This window comes from Eschrichtius robustus, chromosome 2, assembly GCF_028021215.1.
Source record: "Eschrichtius robustus isolate mEscRob2 chromosome 2, mEscRob2.pri, whole genome shotgun sequence".
In the NCBI taxonomy this organism is placed as follows: Eukaryota; Metazoa; Chordata; class Mammalia; order Artiodactyla; family Eschrichtiidae; genus Eschrichtius; species Eschrichtius robustus.
The window spans coordinates 29,677,747-29,698,083 of NC_090825.1; the positions used below are offsets into that span (position 1 = coordinate 29,677,747).

Below are 20,337 nucleotides of genomic sequence, written 5' to 3' on the forward strand. Positions count from 1 at the left end.
CAGGCAGTCAAGGGTCACCAGACATACAATTCAGTGATTGAATGAGTAAACAGAAGGAAAGTAAACTGGAGGGAAAAGACTATGCAGAGAGTTTAATATATATTTTATAAAATTATATACAAATAATTTATTTTCATACATATATATTTTATAATTATATGTCTAATATGTATATAATTAATATCCTCACAAATATGAACCATCCATAAAGCAAGAGCAGAATACTATTTTTTAAAAAGAGCAACACAGAACAAGAATAAGCTTTTAGAAATTTAGACTTTAAAATATGGTAGTAGAATCAATGTTGACTTTAAAAAATCAATAGAAGATTTAGAGAATAAAATTGAGTAAATAGTCCACATAGCAGAGCAAAAGAACAGAAATGAAAAATGTGAGAAGAGATAAGAAAACTCAGATTATCAGTCCAAGAGTCACTTCAATGCCTGACTAATAGAAGGTATAGAGAAAGCGAATACAGGAAAAAGAGGACTTGAAATTATCAACAAATAGATCATTAAAATTCCCCAAATCAAAAGACATATGTTTCCAGTTTGAAAGAACCAATCCAATACTCAGAACAATACATGAAAATAGAACCGTACCAATGTACATCATGAAATCTTAGAACACCACTAAGAAAAGGTCCTATTGGCATGGAGAAGGGGGTAAAAAAAAAGTCACATATGAAGGGTCAGGTATCAGAATGGCTTTAGGTTTCACAACAACAATCTTGTAAGTTAGAAATCAAAGGATCAATGCTATTAACACTCTGAAAGGAAATGATTTCCAGTCTAGAATTATGTGCTAATATAAAGTACCGATTAAGTGTAAAGACATGATAAAAACATTTCCAACTGTAAGCTCTCAAAGTATGTATCCCACATGCACCCGTTCTCAGGATGCTTCTAAAGGAAGTGCTCTACCAAAAGAGCTAGTAAACTAAGTAGCCAAGAAATAGGGGCACCGACTCAAAAGAGGTGAAGGCAGCTTCCAGGATGATGGTGAGAGGATAGCCCAGAACGATAGCAGTACACCGATTGCGGAGAATAACCAGTCCACAATGGGGGAGGTCCCTGAGGAGACTCCAGGAAAGAAGTCTCCAAAAGGATGGAACTGAAAACAGTTGAATATCTCAAGTAACTGAATATTTTGAAAGCATATTTAGATAATTGGAAGAGACTTTGGGGGTTGACTGGTAACTAGTACATAGAGAACTAAGAAAACATAACAAAACAAAAATATGACACAATTATTAAATCCAGAGAAAACAAAAAGTTGGGCAGGAAAACAAAAGTAATCAAAATATATTACATAATCATGACGATGTGAATACTGAATATTGATCTAATCAGACTTCTGATGCAATGATTTTGGGAAGATGGGGGAATGGAAAGCATTCATGTGTATGGTGGTAGTGGGTTGAAGGGGTCAGAAAAATCTGTGAAAGGGACCTAAATTCTTCCATAGTTGCAAACCAGTAGCACCTAAACATAAATATAAAGAAGTAGCCCTAAATGCCTGGTATTTGGTTATATGGAGGTTAATACAAAAGAAACAGCTGTGGGTTGGATGCTGTTACCTCTGGGGACCAAGAAAAAAGAAAGCAGAGGAAGGGGCCAGGAGGAGATTGCTACTTTTTTCCAGAAAAGTCTTGTAGGACCATTTGATCCCTTAAACCACATGAATATATGTAACTTTGAAAAAATAAAAACCAAATTTGAAAATAATTTCTTTTCTACCATAGTGTCAGACACTCATGATCAAAGGACAATTCTCACGCTCCTGGCCAACGACAGACTTCTTATTGAATTATACTGCTTAACAAGTACCCAGTATCTTATTTCCTTGGCCTACCTGTTCTTTGCATAGAGATATATGGAAATAGATGTGTGAGCAAGATGGATTCACTGAATTCAGAGTGCAATAACATGCTTCTGAATAACTAAAGATCTGCTCTTTATAATGCCGTCTAATCTACTGAAAGGCATTTTATGTTCTTGTCCTTCACCTTCATTCAAAATACTCCTTCACATCTCCAGACAAGAATTCAGCTAGAACATTATGCATAATGTAAAAGCTTTGTTCTTCAGGATTCTAAGGTAGTATAGTGGTCAGTGTTAACAGTAAATATACACTTCTTTTCTCCCTAGTCTAATATGTACCATAATTTTCCCCCCAAATTTTGGGTGAGTTGTAAGGTCTTGTTCCTACCTTTTTGTTTTCAATATATTTTATTGGCACTCAGTCTCTGACATACCTGTTTGTAGGAAAGTAACTGGAGGATTTTCAGTCATCTCAGAGGAGGAGGTTTAAGAGTATCTACTGAGCCAAAAGCAGATCCGGAAGAGGAGGAAGAGACTGAGAATGGAGTCCCAGTGGGCATGGGGGCAGGAAGCTCTATGGGTCGCAAGTTTCTGCTACATGGCTTCTCCCACCGAGAGTCTGGCAGACTGCTTCATCCTGCTCGGTAGTTTAAGGTGATTAAGGTGAAAACTGAGTTCTCCACCCTGGATAGAACCAGGCTACTGCAACCAGGGCCACAAAGGTTGTGGAAACACTCTTGGCAGGAAAGATGGTGGCAACAACCCCCTGCAGGGGAGCGGACACTGCCAAATGGGTCGCCTCTAATTGCTACCAGGACTGGAATTATCCACTTGGACTGCAGCCCTGGCATGCCCTGCATTTTCCTCTCCCTTTCTTCCTGGATTTTTCCATGTGTCTCTGCCATGTCCTCTTTTCTCATTTCTTCTCACGCTCCAAAACTGTCCTCCTCACCTCTTTCACTCGTGTCTGGCTCTCTGACTGGTCAAAGCATGGATTTTGGAGCTCTGAAGTCAGATAATCCTAGAGCTGTGCTTTTAAAAAAATTACTGCAAGGCTTAGCTTTCTCGTGTCTCTCGATATATATTTTAAAAGGGTTGTTATGAGGATTGAAGGAATGTGTGCATGTAAGAGCACCTGGTACAGCTTCTTCAAACCTTTTTGGAACAAGGTAGAATATCTATCTCTCTATCGATCCATCCTCCATATATACACAGATAGATACATCCATATATATACATTTACACATACATGCCTAAACACATGGCAGTATGTCAGAGCACAGGTTGCACAGAAGACACTCAATAAAAGTTAGCTTCCCTTCCCTCCTCCCCTCCAGTCCTATGTCATTGCCATCACCTAGCTACCCTGTTAGCTCTGGGGAAAATTCTTAATTGTTCTCAAAGGTCTTTCTTTTTCCTTTCACTCATTACCTTATTCTTACCCCTGGTTTTCTTCTCACTTTTCCTTGTTTTACTCCTATCTTTCTTTTCCTTTTTTAATATCAGGAAGTTTCTGAATTCAGGCCCATGGCCCATTGATAGTTTTAGAGATCATTGCCCCTCAAAGCGTGGTCCAGACAGACTAGCAGCATTGACCAGGGACTTGTTAGAAATGCAGACTCTCAGGCCTCACCCCAGACCTACTGCATCAGAATCTGCATTTTACAAGATCCCCAGGTGGTCTGTATACGTATTTGAGGACCGGTCCTCTAAAGCACCTCCAGGTGTCTGCCCACTGAGACCAAATCTAGGAAGATGGCAGTGGAGACCCTTGGAGTTAATGACTAAACCTCCAGACGTTCTGAGTAACCTGACAGTTAACGAGAAAATAATTACAACCCAAACCACACACTATGATTATTGTGATTCAGTGTAAGGTGAAGTCAAGGGCTACTCTGAAGACCTAAAAAGAAACGCCTGTAGTTAGGATATTGAAATGTCGATACTGATATTGAAATCAGTTATTCAGATATTCTGCTTAAAACAGTGATTTCCTCTCTGATACAAGGAGTCTTCTGTTTTAATAATATGTCTGAAATCTGAGTAATGGAAATTTTTTTAGAAAATATCTTTGCTTGGGATTATTAAATGTCAGTTAAAATGTTTATTTCTGCAAAGCAAAAATTTAGCCTGAAAGCATAAACTACATCAAGAGCATTTGTCATAGTTCAAAGATTTTTCAACAGGAATTTAAAACATCTAAAGTCTCAACTATAAAAAATGACATCTTCTGTAGAAAAAAAGATAAATCATGGCAGGAGACCCAGGAAGAGGAGATGTAGAGGGTCTGAATCACAATCTTGATTTTTAAAAAAAAGTCCTCAAATCTATGTTAAAATATTTTAAGATAGTTTTAAGAAATGACAAATTGTTGCCCCAGAAGAAAAGTGAATCTGTGCCAATTCATGAAGGAACTATAGGCATAAGACATTCTGTATTCACTTCTAGCCATCTATGGAGGAACTCTGTAAAAATGCAAAAGGAATGAACTAAACAACAAATTACCCACCAAAATATTAAAAAATATGTCTTTACAGAAGGAGGTGGTAGGGCCACAGAGTCGTTATTAACTATGAGGGGACACTCTTGATTCTACTTTATCAGATGCTTTGTACTGACTGACTTGAAGGTAAAATAACCAGGACCCCAGAGAGAAACAGGCAGTTTACATAGGAAATTGCCAGGCTGAACTCACAAAGCACCAACTCAACTTGAGACACAAGATAAATGGACCCTGCTGGAACAATTCCAGCCTTGTCGTCCCTGCTGAAGTTATAACCAATTGTGTACTATGAATACAAGCGTGTTGTAATACATACATTATAGGAAGTAAAAGGAGAAAACACTTTTCAACCCAATTCTGAATTTTTTGAACTGCTGTAAATTTTTGTTGGAAATGGAATTATAAACTGCCTGCTCTAAGAAATCTAGAATTTCTTAGTTTTGATTCAATGTGAGCACACACTTGAGGAAAAAAAAGAAGCAATATTAGAATAAAACGAAGGAAGCTATCCCTTTTCTCATAAATACCATGCTGATAAAGAAATAACTCATTTTCAGAATGGGACATTCTGAATAGGACATTGGAGAAGAAGATGAGAAAAGTATCATCTCGCAACCCACTGAATACAGCCATTACCACTGAGAACTTTGTCTAATCCATCCGATTTTCTGAACTCATCTGCTTCTTATGCTGCTAGTCTTCAAGAGATCCATTCATTGTAAGTTCCAAAGACTTTAGACTCTTTTCTCAACTTGTTTGTATATTGGTCTCTATCTAGACACAGATCAATTTCGAAAAACCAAGACATAAAAATAAAGTATCTGATGTGAGCCAGAACTAGAGTTTGTGTCACACACAGACCTTGCTACCCTTCTGGAGGTCGGACTAAGCCCCTGAAAATTCTGTGTTTAATGCATTCTCACCCCAACCTCAACACCAAACCATGCTGCTTAGTTTATAATCCAGTCATATGTGGTAGTGGGCTATGACCAGTGACTTGATTTCGTTTGCATTTTAGAATCTGGAGATTTGTGGCAATTCAATTGAAGAAAAATTCTTCTCATTTCTTAAAGCCATGTACTTCACTAATGTCATTACAAATAGGGAACTTCACAGATTTTAAAAAACAGAAAACTTTCATTAAGTCATTTGATACAGAACATCTGGCAAAATCACTCTGCAGATCAAAATACAGTGATGAAGGAAGAAACTGGCTTTATATTTTTGAGAGTGTTCTGTAATGTATCCCAAAAGACATGGTCGTCATGTGCAGTGTGCTTTATATTTGGGGATGATCAGTGAGTTGAACGGTTTCATGAAGACCTTCTTGTTTTCCAAGAGACCTTTTTCAACAGCCAACACAGCATACTCCATTAAATTTTACTATTGTTTCAGTGTCAAAACATGACTCTTTGAATTATTTCTTTTTCTTTCTTCTTAAAACAGTACCATATGACATGCTTATGCATGTCATGACTAGTCTTTAACCTTTTGCCTTTTGAAATGTTTAAGTTTATATGACCTAAAAGTTAGACCTTGCTGATCTCCCATGATGCTTCTTTTATGCACATGTGTAATGTGAAAATGTATATTTGTATCATACTTCACCTATTATAAAACATGTTTAAATATATTAATCTTTGGTGACTAAGTAAATGACTACCAGGAGCCAGAATGCATGGTTTTATAAACCTAAACTTTGGCAAAAACTAGACTGGATTCAAATTCCATCTCTTCAATTCACTAACTTTGTGAGCTAGGGCAGATCACTTGATCTCTCTGAGGCCACGTTTACTCATCTGTAAAATGGGAATAGTAAGACATACTTCACAAAGTTGTAAGGATTTAGCGAGGTAATGTAGATAAAATGCTAAGCACAGTACCTGGCATATGAGAAATGCTCGGTAAACCGCAGCTCTTACTACATGATACGATCCTCAAGAGGTAAGTTATTAAACCCTTGGATCATGAGACAACTAAGCCTCCAGAATTACAAGATGTGTGCAAGGTCATGCAGCTAGTACTTAGAGATCTGGGACTAAAACACATGAGAGCTAACTCCGAATCTCATGTTTTTTCCTCTAAGAAAGGCTCCCTCTTGGCTTAGTTAAATGCCTATTTTACAGCTTCTTTTCTTATGAAGCTGTGATGTACCTGGGTTGTGATAGCCCTTCTGCTTTTGTGGTCTGTACGAGCCTAGTTGAGATGTCATCCCAGACTGTGTGAGTATTCCTGCACTTTTGTTTTGCCATCTATAAACATGCAAGATGCTTCACTTATTCTTACCATTTTCTGTTTGTATTTTGACTTTAAAAAGGTTTGTTTGAGAATGTTGGCAGGCAAATGGCATGGTGAGCCTAGCAGTTTAAAACCTCTATGTCAATATTTATTTTCAGCCACTGGCAAAAATGACTCAGAAGAATGTATTACTTTTGACAGAGCATACCCATTTCTCCAAAATTTGAAGGTGTTATTTTATCTATAAGTATTATAGATATATATAGTTTATGGAATATAAACTATTGTATGCCTTTGTGATAAGGTTACCTGTAATCTTTAATCACTTGAATATGTTTGTCAGCAGCAAATGTGGGCCCTCTGGATTGATAATGCCAGAAAGAGCTGTTTGCTCTTTCTCTATACCATTCCTTCGTTTATGCCCATGGGGTAGTAAAGATGCAGAACGTGTCTTGTGATGTGCCTGGTCCACTCGGTACCATTTGGAAATACATATTTCATTTGACAGCATTTATAAATCACACATTTTCCCCTCAGAATAACTTGCAGTGTGAAAATGCTTCCATATGTTAGAAGTGGGTCTCTCCATTTTGCTGAGGGAGGAGGGGATGGAAATATAGTCTAGGTTTCATGGCATGTTGAAGATAAGTATTGTACAGGTTTAAAATGGTATCTGTTAATTTTAAGTAATTCCCTAGCGTTTTCTGCACTGCTAAATTTAGAGGTGATTTTGACACAAAATATCATATTAGTAATAATTAAATCACTCTTCACAAAGACTATTAGATATAGCTGAAATGCTGCTTCATATATTGAATCCAGATAAATTTAAGCTCTTCCTCTTCAGTAAAGAAGTACACTATTTTTAAATTCCCTCATGGATTCCAAGGCCGGATAGAGAAGCTTGATTGCAACTTCTTGCAATTCCCAAACTCTTTTCCTTAAACTCACTCCTCTTTGCCCTGAGCCTTTGAGCAAGCAGGAGAAAAGGCTCCTTGTTTTCCCGTTTCACAGGAATAAATGGATGTTATTCCACTGAGAACAAGACCTCGGAGGCCTAGGCAGGAAGAAAGGAGCAGGGCTGCCACCCAAGGCCCTCACAAGCCCGGAAGGCCTGGACCCCATTCTCCTCTTGGGAACTCGCGGAAGCCCCCGGAGGTCAACATTCAGCCTCACCTTACGTGTGTGAGAACTGAAGTGCCCTGCTCGCTCTTGGGGCACAAAAATGGAGCAGGGGTACTGTGCCGCCTGCCACAGATGGTCCTGCACACATGTCTCACTGCTCTGCATTAGCACTAGTTTGAGAGAAGTAAAGGCCAGGTAGCAATTTGTAAACCTTACCAGAAACATTTGTTCACCATGCTAAAGAAGATTACAGGATAAAAACTTAATCAGTTTTCAAATGTATATGACTTGAAAAAGTCTCAAAAAGAACCCAAAAAAACCTGAGAACAATCCTTTATATTTATTCATCTTCTTTCCTTCAAGCTTTTATGATCATTGAGCTATTATGACAAGTCAAGATGAAAGGATCAGAGGAGATATTGTAATTATGTGATATCTTTTTTTAAAGCATTTTTTATTGTGTGAAAATATACATAACATAAATTTTACCATTTTAAATATAGTTCAGTGGTATTAGGTATTTTCACAATACATAACTATCAACACCATCCATCTCGAGAAATTTTTCATCATTCCAAACTGATATTCTCTACCTATTAAACACGAACTCCCCATTCCACTCTCCCCCCAGCCCTTGGTAACCACTGTTCTACTTTCCGATTCCTTGAATCTGACTAGGTACCTAATGTAAGTGGGGTCAGACAATATTTGTCTTTTTGGGTCTGACTTATTTCACTTAGCATAATGTCTTCAAGGTCCATCTGTGTTATAGCATATGTTAGAATTTTATTCCTTGTAAAGGCTGAGTAATATTCCATTGTATGTGTATACCACATTTTGGATCTTTTTTTAAAATCAGCTTTCCCTCATTTGTCTCCTCGTCCTTTCTTTGCTTCCATTTGGCTCCATATTTCTCTCTAACACCCATCTTCCTTGTCTCCCTACACGTTTCCCTCCCTCTACTCTTCCCATTTCTCCTTCCTCCCTCCCTGACATACTCATCATTTTCTCTACATGCTTAATATGTATTAATATTACATACCAAGTAAATACTCTTCTTATGGGTATTTTTTTAATGAGGTAAAACTCAAGTTTATCTCATCTTAATTTTTTAACCATGTTATATACTTTTAATAATGATGGTCCTCATATCATAAAATTCTTAGATAGATGTAGATGGACATATAGTCCCAGCTCTCTGCACTAACTACTAACTTTGAGTAGATGACTTAGCTCCTCTGGTTTCAGTTTTCTAATATGTAAATTCAGTTGTACTACGTGATCTTTGAAGCCCCAACATTCAATGATTTATGAATATCAATCACTCGGAGGAAATTTTGGGGAAGAAAAATATTGATTTATTTGGTAAGCGTTAATTGCATGCTATGAGCAAGATAATGAACAATATCTTGAGTTTAAGCCTTAAAATGTGAGAAACGTTCACAAAGATAGAAAGAAGTTTGGCACATCTATTATGGTGGGGTTTTTAAAGAATATTTATTTATTTATTATTTTATTTATTTATTTTTGGCTGCACCAGGTCTTAATTGCAGTATGCGGGATCTTTAGTTGCAGCATGGGGACTTCTTAGTTCTGGCATGCAGACTCTTAGTTGTGGCATGCGTGCGGGATCTAGTTCCCTGACCAGGAATCAAACCCAGGCCCCCTGCGTTGGGAGCGGGGAGTCTTACCCACTGGACCACTAGGGAAGTCCCTATGGTGGGGTTTTTTTTGAAGATTTGTTTTCTCTATCTTTTTGGTTTTTTCTTATCTTTAAATTTGTAGCTAGTTGTTTTCTACAAACCCCTCTAAACCTACTTTGCTTCATCCCACTATCAAAACAATCACTTCTACTAATTAATTTTAGCTTACTCAATTTTCAAAAAGAAAAATGGCAAATAACACCAAAGCTTGAGAATGAAGCTCCGTATAACAAAGTTGGTCTTGTTGAACAAACAGAACCTCATAATCTGTAGCACCGGTATATGTCTTACCCATGCTCAGCTTATAAAAACACACATGCACACAAATCTTGATCTGCAATTTCATTTCTCTGCAGACAACTAAAGTTTAACACAGCCAACCTTAGACCAAAATAGTCCATTTCCAACATTCAGAAACTTTCTCCTTACTTTACACTCTGTCTCTAGATGGCAGCATCCCTCTTTGTTACAAATTACCTCCTTTAATCAGGACGAGAAAGGACTTGGTGCCAGTTACTTAAGCCAGTCATTATATAGATCTGAAGTATGGTTTTTTCACTTAGGTGCATCACTACTCTAGAAGCGTGATCAAGTTACTGAGTTGTAGTTTCTAGAGGTCTGGTAGTTTCTCTGGATCTGCTAAGGGAAAAGAATTTATGTCCTGTTAGCATTACATTCTTTTAGGACCTGAACCCATTCTGTGGCGATATAGGCCACTTAAAAAATTTCTTCCTTCTCTCTCCTGTGAGATCAGGTCCCATCTCCTCAGTTCCAGTTTAACCCCTGTCCTCCTTCTGGCTCAGCTCACACATGCATGTTTTATGCTCTTTTGATGTTACTTTAGTTAGTTTCAAAATATATCTTCAGACCATCATCACTTGTTAGCAGTCTAGATCTTATACCTATGACTTCTGCCTTGCTTGTTTATTGCCATCCACAGTGGGTGAGCTATCTGACATTTGGGTAGAAGGAATGCAGCTTCCTACTGAATACAGGTATTGATTGCATATTAAATCCTGACTTTTGGATATTGTACTAGATTTGCCAACAGACTTCATTAAAAAGCAACTCAGGTGTGAAACTTACCTTGCCGAAATGTTGTTTAAGATTTCAAGTCAAGTTAATGATTTAATATAGTGGTTGAGCCAGCACTTTTTAAACAGAATCCTCAATTTAAATAAAAAGTGAATTATAACAATGACTATTATTTAGCCCTTTTTAATTTGGAGTTTTGGACACTGCTTGTTTATTTTGTCAAAAGCACAAAGGATTTCTCCAAGGCCATATCAGTCCAGTTCCAAAAACAGTGCATTGCTGTCTTTCACACTTCATGCAGTGTGAGAGATACGGACTGTGCTGTTGGTTAAAAGAAAACTGCTAGCCCAGCAAGCAGGTCACTTTCTCTGGGCTGATGTGTTTGCATTGATACAGCTGCATTTTCTCACCTCTTTCTCTTAGGGACAAATACCTGCTTCTGAGTCAGTTGGATGTGGTTAGTAGTTTATATAGAAATTAACCGGTGACTTCAAAAACAACACATTTTGAACAACTGAACCACAAATTGAGTTCAAGGGCCAGCCATCACTCAGGCCCTTCATAATTGCTTAGCTGAGCATCTATTTTTGTGCCCGATAAGAGGCAGTGAGCGTGGATTAAAGCAAAGGCTCTGGAGTCAGGGTTCTTGGGTTAGGATCTTGCCTCCACCCCTGCTGTGAAGTCTTGGCCATTACCAATCTCATGAGGCTTTTGCAAAGAAACGAGCTAACACATGAAAAGCACTTAAAACAGTGTCTGGCCTGTGACAAACACTCTGTAAATGTGATTTGTTTATAAGTGACATGTTAGCACTGTGGTGTAGTCCAGGGTATAAACTCAGTTTACTGCTCTCAAAGAACTTGTACAACACAGTTAAGGAGACAACATCAACATGAATGAAATAATTATGGACAAATCATAGAATCTTAGTTTTGAAAGGGGTCCTATAGGTCCCCTAGTGGAACTCACCATCTAAGGTGTCTAGAGTGTCCTCAGTAGATGGCCTTCCATAACACGGCATATCAATAAGTGTTAAAAGGTATCCTGTTGCCTGAGCTTCCCACCACGTGTGGCAGCATTCTGGTGTATGCGTTAACATGTGTGCCAAGATCTTGGTCCTTCATCCCATAGGGTCAGCCTCCTGTTTTTACCCCCAAGCTGTTATACACATTTGAGATTCATCTCTGTGATACATGTTTCAGTAATTCATTTCTTGCTACTACTGTGTAGTTATCCAGTGTATGAATATACCACAATTTGCTTATCCATTTACCTTGTTTATATACACTTGGGTTGTTCACATGTTGAAGCTGACAGGAATAAAATCTGCTATGAACATTCTTGCTCAAGCTTTTTGTGGACGCATTATTTTCATTTCTCTTGGGGGAAATGCCTAAGAATATAATTGCTAGATCATAGGGTAGGTATAGATTTAACTATATAAGAAACCGCCAAACTGTTTTCCAAAGTTGTTATACCACTTCACGGCAATGATTAGGAGTCTTGTTTCTCCACATTCTCCCCAACACATAGTATCAACAGTGTTTTTAATTTTAGCCATTCTAGTGAATGTGAAACAATATCTCACAGTGATTTTAACTGCATTTTCCTGATGAATCATTACGTTGAGCATCTTTTGATGCGCTTACTGGCCATTTGTATATTCTTTTTGAAGTGCCTGCAAGATCATTTTTCCGTTTTTTAGTCAAATTGTTTACATTGAGTTCTGTATATAGTCTGATTACAAGTCCTTTTTCAGGTACATTTTTTGCAAATATTTTCTCCCAGTCTTCTCTTTTCTTTTCCTAATGTTATGCTTTAAAGAGCAGATACGTTTAGTGTTGGTAGTCTGATTTGTCTAATTTTTGTGGTTAGCACTTTTTCTGTCTGCCTATTCCAACGTTGTGAAGATAGTTTTCTGTTTTCTTTCAGAAGCTTTATAGATTTGCTTTTGCATTTTAGTATATTTCATCTCAAGTTAATTTTTGTATGAGGTAGGTATTAAGGTTCATTTTTAGTAATATGTTTATCTATTTGTTCCAGGATTATTACAGAAAAGACTATCTTTTTCTCTTTCGAATTATCTTGGTATCTTTGTCCAAAATCAATTGACCACATATGAATATTTCAATTTCTTGGCTCCCTCTTCTGTTGCAATGGTTGATTTTCTATCCTTACACCATTATTATACCATCTTGATTATTATAGCTTAAAATCCAAAGTATAAGTTGTCAACTCTGTATTTCTTTTTCAAGGTTGATTAACTATTCTAGATCCTTTGCATTTCCTTATAAATTTTATATCAGCTTGTCCAAAAATAAAAGTCTGCTAGAATTTTGATTGGGATGGCCTTGGCTCTCTAGATCAATTGAGGAGGATTGATACCTTAATAATATTGAGACTTCCATTTCATGTATTTAGTTCCATTTTCTTTAGCTTCTCTCTGCAATGTCTGTCTTAAGTGTACAGGTCTTGCACATATTTTGTTATTTATTATTATTAGTTCTAGTGTTTTGGGAAGTGGACGTAGATTCCTAAGGATTTTTCTACATAGACTATCACTTGTCTGTGAATAAAAACAGTTTTATCTCTTTCTTTCCAATACGTAAGCCTTTTGATTTCTTTTTCTTAACTTAGTACACTGGCTAAGACCTCCAGAATGATGCTGAGTAGAAGGAATTACAGCGGACATCTTTGTTATCATCCGATCTTAGCAGGAAAGTGTTCACCCTCTCACTTGATACTAAAAGTACGATGTTAGATGCTGGTTTTTGTAAAGTTCTTTATCAGGTTGAGTAAGTTCCTTTCCATCCCAAATCCTTTTAAAATTTTTCATGACTGAATGTTGAATTTTGTTTATGTTTTTTTCTGCATCTTTCTGGCACAGTGTTGTTTATACTATTCCCTTGTTATCCTTCTAATATTTGAAGGATCTATAATGGCACTCTATATCATTCCTGATAATGGATTATGTGTTTTGTCTCTCTCTCTCTTTTTTTTTTTTTTTTTTTTTGGCTGCACTGCGCAGCATGCGGGATCTTAGTTCCTCGACCAGGGATCAAACCCATGCCCCCTGCAGTGGAGCAGTGGAAGGGCGGCATCTTAACCATTGGACCACCAGGGAAGTCCCTGTTTTGTCTCTTTTTTATTGATAAATCTAGTTAGGATTTTATTAATTTTATTAATGTTTTCAAAGAAATAGCTTTTGGGAATCAGGGATGAGTAGAATATTTCCTCCTAGCTTTGGTTTTAGAAGTAGGAAAATGAAAGAGTTTTTTTGTTTATTTTTACTTTCATTTTTGTTTTTTTAAGTCTAACTTCAGAAATGTAATTAGGGATGGCTTTGGACAGCCATAGCTGTAAAAAAAATTGTGGTAAAGTACACATACCATAAAATGTACCATCTTAACCATTTTTAAGTGTACAGCACAGTAGTTTTAACTTTGTTCACATTGTTGTTCAATCTCCAGAACTCTTTCACCTTATAAAACTGAAACTGTATACCATTAAACAATGACTACCCACTCACCCTTCCTCCTGCCCCTGCCCAAGCCTCTGGCAATTCCCATTCTACTTTCTGTCTCTATGAATTTAACAGTTCTACATATCTCATATTAGTGGAATCATGCAGCATTTGTCTTTTGTGACTGGCTTATTTCACTTAACATAGTATCCTCAAGAATCATCCATGTTGTAGCCTGTATCAGAATTCCCTTCCTTTTTAAAGCTGAATAATAATCCAGTTATGTATTTTGTTTATCCATTCATTTGTTGATGAGCACATAGGTTGCCTACCGTTTTTGGCTATTGTGTGTGCAAGTATCTGTTTGAGTCCCTGCTTTCACTTCTTTGGGAGTATATACCCAGAAGTAGAATATCTGGTTCATAGAATAATTCTATTTTAAAATTTTAAATAGTAAGGAACTACCATACTATTTTCCACAGCAGATGCATGATTTTACTTTCCCACCAACAAAACACAAGGGTTCTAATTTCTCCACTCTCTTATCAACACTTGTTATTTTCTGTTTTCTTTTTTTAATAGTAACCATCCTAACAAGTGTAGGGTGGGAAAGTGAAGTTTAAATAATTACATTTATTTTCCAAATCCTCACATATGTGCCATCCATTAGGAAGGCTTATTATGGAAAGGATTCCCATCCTGGGTGTGAGGTTGAACGTGATAAATGAATAGAATATGAGTTCTCCCCTTTCTAATAATTTTTAAATGATCTATATTTGTTTCTACCAATCTGTGACTTTAAATGCTTTGCAGATAGAACAAAACTATCTCTCTGAAGCTCCCTTTTGGTGAAAGAAAAACAGAAGTGTGTGTAGGTCTTCTGGAGATTGAGTTTAATAATGGTCAACAATTTAATCAATCATGCCCAAATAATGAAATCCCATATAAAAACTCCAGACACCAAGCTCAATGGAGCTTCCTGGTCGGTGAACTCATTGATGTACTGGGAGAGTGGTGCACCCAGACTCCATGGGGGCAGAAGCTCCTGTGCTCAGGACTTGCCTAGACCTTGCCCTATGTATCCCTTCATCTGGCTGTTCGTTTGTATCCTTTATAATAAAATGGCAATTGTGAGTATAGAGCTTTCTTGAGTTCTATGAATTGTTCTAGCAAATTTTAAAACCTGAGAGGGTTGTGAGAAGCCTTGAATTTGTAGTTGTCCAGGCAGAAATGTAGGTATCTTGGAGACACCTGAAAGTTGTAACTGGCATTTGAAGGGGGGCAGTCTTGTGAGACTGAGCCCTTAACTTTTGGGGTCTTTGCTAACTCTAAGTAGTGTTAGAATTGAATTGAATTGTAGGACACCCAGTTGGTGTCAAAAAATTGGTGTCAGAACACACAAAGAAAATCAGGAGGAATCCCAATGCATCTTGGGTCTGCAGAGGTTTTCTAATATGGACCAATGAAGAAAATTAATCATGGTAACACTAAGAATCATGGATTTTATGAGACAGCTATATATAACAGAAAGTGCCTTGAATGTAGATTTTGATAACTATGTAACCTTGGAAAAATCACTTGACCTTGAAGATTCCTAGTGTCCACATCTTTAAAAATGAGGCTAAGGATGCTTACCTGTAATAGTTAATTTTATGTGTCAACTTGGCTGCACCACAGTGCCAGATATTTGGTCACACATTATTCTGGATGTTTCTGTGAGAGTGTTTTGAATGAGATTTACATTAAATTGGTGAACTTTGAGTAAAGTAGATTGCCCTCCATAATGTTGGTGGGCCTCATCCAGTCAGTTGAAAGCCTGGCTAGAACAAAAGATTGACCTCTCCCGAGGAGGATGGAATTCTGCCAGCAGACAACCTTTGGACTTCAACTGCAACATCGGTAGGATCTTCACGTGGGTCTCCAACCTGCTGGCCCACACAACAGACTTTGGACTTGGTAACCTCTCTCCCTCTCTCTATATCTTTATCTATATGTATCTATATATTTCAATATACACACACATGTATATACATATAGAGTATGTATATATGTACATGCTTTGAGGTTAACAAAGTAGTTTCACATACATTATCTTATTTAATTCTCATAACAACCAGGTGAAGTAGTGTATTAGTCAAGTTTCTGCAGAGAAAGAGAACAATAGGATGTATACATACATGTGTAACACACAGGCATACATACCTACATGTATGTAGACACACATTACATACATGTATACACACATGTATATATGTATACACATCTGTATAAGTAAGTAAGATAATGTCTGTGAAACTACTTTGTGAACTTCAAAGCACTGTAAAATGTAAGGATCATTAAGTCTGCCTAGTACATGTAACGTGTACTGAACTTTGTGCTGAGGCTTTATAGACATATAAATTAATGTCTACAAATGTGGTCTCAGATCAATGTTATAGACAAATGGATTTGAAATGTCACAGAAGAAGCAACAGTAGAAAGATTAGCCTTCTGGACTTCTGGACTAGTGTAGCACCTGTTGCCATAGAGTGTAAAGTCTCTGTGGACAGGAAAGCATGCGGCTTAGCTGGCTTGGCTCAGCGTACACACCCAGCAAATGGCACAGTGTTTTCATACTCATTGTCCAGCTAATTGCTGAAGAAGAAGTGACTGTTATCTATGTGGTCACCCGAAAAGCACATTTTGTGAGTGACTAGGTGGAAAGAGATAAATACCTCAGACTTCACATAAAGCACTTCAGCATCTAGCATGGAGGACTGGAAAGTACGCATGTGTTGAACCTTGTTATGCCTCAGAAGAGTTAAATGTCAATTAATCCTGACCTGTATGCTGGAATCTTAGTCTGGCTGGTGGTAGGCTAAAGCCACAAACTCAGAGTACCTCAGTGAATAAATCCACAGCCAGCCCTCACTCTCTGAAACAAATGGCTTTGCTTCCTTGGACCTTTGCTGAACTTTGCATAATAACAAGGTACAAATATAGCTCGGTGGAAAAGTCAGAACCATTGCACTGAATGAATACTTTTAAACCCTAAGACAGTAACTGGAATGCAAACACTGCCCAGTGTCACTTGTCAATTCAGGTCTCTAGATGCCATCTCTTGTAGCAGTCAGTGGCCAGTCTGGATTGCATTAGCATGCTTCACAACTTTATGGATTGTGGTTTATGTGGGCAGATATTTTGAGACTCAGTTGTGGAAGAGTGTGGTTGCTTTCAAAACATTCTAGGCCAAAGCTTTGGTCTGCAAGAGGAGACCAGACTTCTAATCTTGTTGATATTTTGGGAAGTATGTCATCACAATGATATTTCCAGGCTGCTCTGGATATGGCCAGTAAGGCAGAGACCATCAACACAGCCTGCCTTAAATTAAAGCAACAGTGGGATACTATTTTCCACTTATAAAATTGGAAAAAACAATTTAAAAATAATACCCAGTATTACTGAGACTCTCTATCTCTCCACTGCTGATGAGAGGACCATCTGCCTCCCCCACCCTGAAAAATCTTTAAAAACATGCATATCCTTTGACTCCACAATTCCATCTCTAAGAATGTATTCCAAGAAAATAATCTTATCTCGGTAATGATTTATCCATTAGTGTACGTTAAACACAGTGTTGCTTGTAATAGTGAAAAATTAGAAATCAATGAAATGTCCAGCCGCAGTAAATTGCCTAAAAGAATTTTGCTACATCCATATGAAGGAATAGTATACAACTGTTAAAAATAAGGTTGTAGAAGAACATATAATGACAAGGGAATTTGTTCATAATCTATTGTTGAGTTAAAAAGCAGTTTGCAAACTCTATGTACAAAATAAGTCTATATTTGCTTTAAAAGATCAAGCAAAAGAATAAGTTGTACATGTGCATATAAGAAAAGGCTAGAAGGCTAGCAACTATCTTTGGGTGGTGATTTTTACAGGTGATTTTTACCATCTCCTTTATGCTCCCCCTAGCAAGGTTACCATAATAAATATTACATCAACCATTGTGGGAGAGGGAAGGTAGCTTTAAACATTTCAAACAAAATGAACAGCAAACAAAAAAACCTATGATGAATTAGATTGTCTATTAATAGAGAAGCAAGTACATTTGACAGTGCTGTGATTAAACCCTGGCACATTCTAGGACTTTACGTTCTAAGGCAGTTAGTTCAAAATAATTTATATGAGCCCTGATGGTACAAAAGGGTCTTAGTAGTTTTTGCTGTTTTCACTTAATAGGAAGTATTTTATATCCACACTCTGCTAAGCCTTGTACAGCATGAAGTCCAGGAACTGAAGCAGGGAGGTGGCCTGACACATTCACACAAATGTTAGCACACAGATGCCACCTTGGAAATGGGAGGTTTCAGCCCTTCAGCCAACACTCTTCATGCCACTGAAATCTAAAACTGTGTCTATGGAAAAATAAACAAAGCGCTTGTAGCCTAAATCCATGCATAGACAGATCCATCTGTCTATTGAGGGTATTGAGGAGAAGTTAGAAATGTCTGGGGTAAATCCTTAACCTCTTGGGGGTGACGTCATCCCCGACACCCAGCCTTTCCTACAAGTGTCCTTGGTGTCCCTGACAGAATGGATTGAAGGGATCATCCTGTCTATTCATGTCAACCATCTGCCGCTAATTGATGCAGCTGGCTGAGTAGTGGATTTGAAAATTTAAGACTGATGGTGAAAATGGCTGCAAGGTAGATAGTTCAGTCTGAATGAGTGCCCATCATGTGAAATGTGACACTTTTCCCTGTGTGTCTCCATCTGTTCCAGAACCGTAAAAGAGAAAGAGCCAAGAATATATTTATTTCTCCCACAAATGAATGAGCCAGAGATCCAGACAAATTTAGGCTTAAACTTTAAGTCCAAGATGATACCATTAGTGGTAGGACAAGGGAGAACGTTGCAGACTAACTTAAAGCCACTCTCAGCAAATTTCCCCTGTAGCAGATTCAGCCTTGCCTAGATGGGTGTTTTGAATTACACAAAATCCAGAGTACTCTGGAAAAATGACAGTGGCTAGAAGTGTAAGCACATAAGTTTCAGAATGACAACTCCAAGGAATATGCATTCTCAGTAGTCTTCTATAGTCCTTATACTAAAGGACTATTGGTCCTAAACCAATAGTGAATGCAAGTTGACTCACCCTTGTACATCACTATTATGTCTATTCTCAGAGTTTAAAAATGGAAGATTGCAAAGCATTTCACAGCACAGATTCCCCAGCCCACCATCCTTCCGGGAATGCAAATGGACAGGAGATCACAGAACACACAACCCATTAGCCTGACTGACTCACCTTGATGTAGCTGGTCCTCTGGAATCTTCAGTCTACAGGTGTGCAAACTGTTGAACAGGTGGCTGCTGCCCTTTCTTTGTATGGTAGACATGGTACTGGCAGTACGGCTGTGGCTCCAGTATCAGTAGGGTATTCCTTCCCTTGGCCAGTCACCTAGAATGGTCTTCACACGATACCCGGAACCACAGAGGTACAGGCAGATCCTGTCCTTGCATGGATAAACATTTACTTCTCTAATAAATTTCCAAGTGTTTCCTAGTCATGATTCTTGAAATAAGTATTTACCAACTTGTAGCTTCTCCTACATATAAAGATGCCAATTCATTTGGATAAAAACACAACTTAATTCTTCTTTCATTTCAAAGCACATTGAAGCTTCCCCCCTTATAGTGTAAAATCCAGTAAAGTAACTATTTCTAACAGATTACAGTTTTGCAATGATCGACTCCTTCTGCTGACATGAAGTCTAATGTCCCGAGTATTTAGAGACGACTGCTAGAGTAATACACAAAGGGAAAAAAAAAAAAAATGCTGCTGAGTTAAATCAAGTGATTTCTAAGCCTGGTCTGAGTTACCCTCCGTGACAGCTGAAAGTGAACAGTTCTTAAAGGAGGCTGGAAGGGGGAGGAGCCGAGTGGGCTAGGCTGATTAGCATATAGAGGCAGGCAAGAAATGGCGTTGGAATTGCTTTGAATAATAGTGACCAAAGCAGGGATTCTAAAAAGATGCCCCAACCTTGCAGTCATCACATATCTGCCTTCTGCTACTTTGTTTGTAATTAAAACGAAAGCTCACAGCAGGGGTTTATACCGCATGGATATTGACATGTATACCCGACATCTAAAGGAACTGCTAATGAGCTCATGGAAATCTACTGCTGGAACTTTCAGTTTCTGTAAACACCTTTGAGTCTTCAGAAGGGGGCGGTTTTAGAGCAGACTGCTGTCAAGGCAATTATTTGGAGTCCTGGAAGAAAAATAAAAACACAAAACATTATCTTTCCAGAGAGCTGTATCTGTTTCCCCTTAGATTATCTATTATTACTTCTAGGTCATAAGACAAAGCTCTTTCCAGTGTTTTCTTGTGCTGACATAGCATACTTCATTGAAATACTGAAAATCATTTATATTTCATTGAAGTAATAACGTATTTCA

At 37.8% G+C, this 20,337-nt stretch overlaps 1 protein-coding gene across 2 annotated transcripts in view; it reads right to left on the reverse strand.

Annotated features, from left to right (window-relative positions):
- RANBP3L (RAN binding protein 3 like) overlaps positions 1-19,748 on the reverse strand; it is a 46,600-nt gene extending 26,852 nt beyond the window's left edge. For both annotated transcript variants that reach the window (XM_068535240.1, XM_068535239.1), the window contains exon 1: positions 19,184-19,748. In XM_068535240.1, coding sequence (XP_068391341.1) covers positions 19,184-19,274 — 91 coding nt within the window. In that variant the 5' untranslated portion in view covers positions 19,275-19,748. The remainder of the gene's footprint in view (positions 1-19,183) is intronic.
- Between the last annotated feature and the right edge of the window lie 589 nt (positions 19,749-20,337).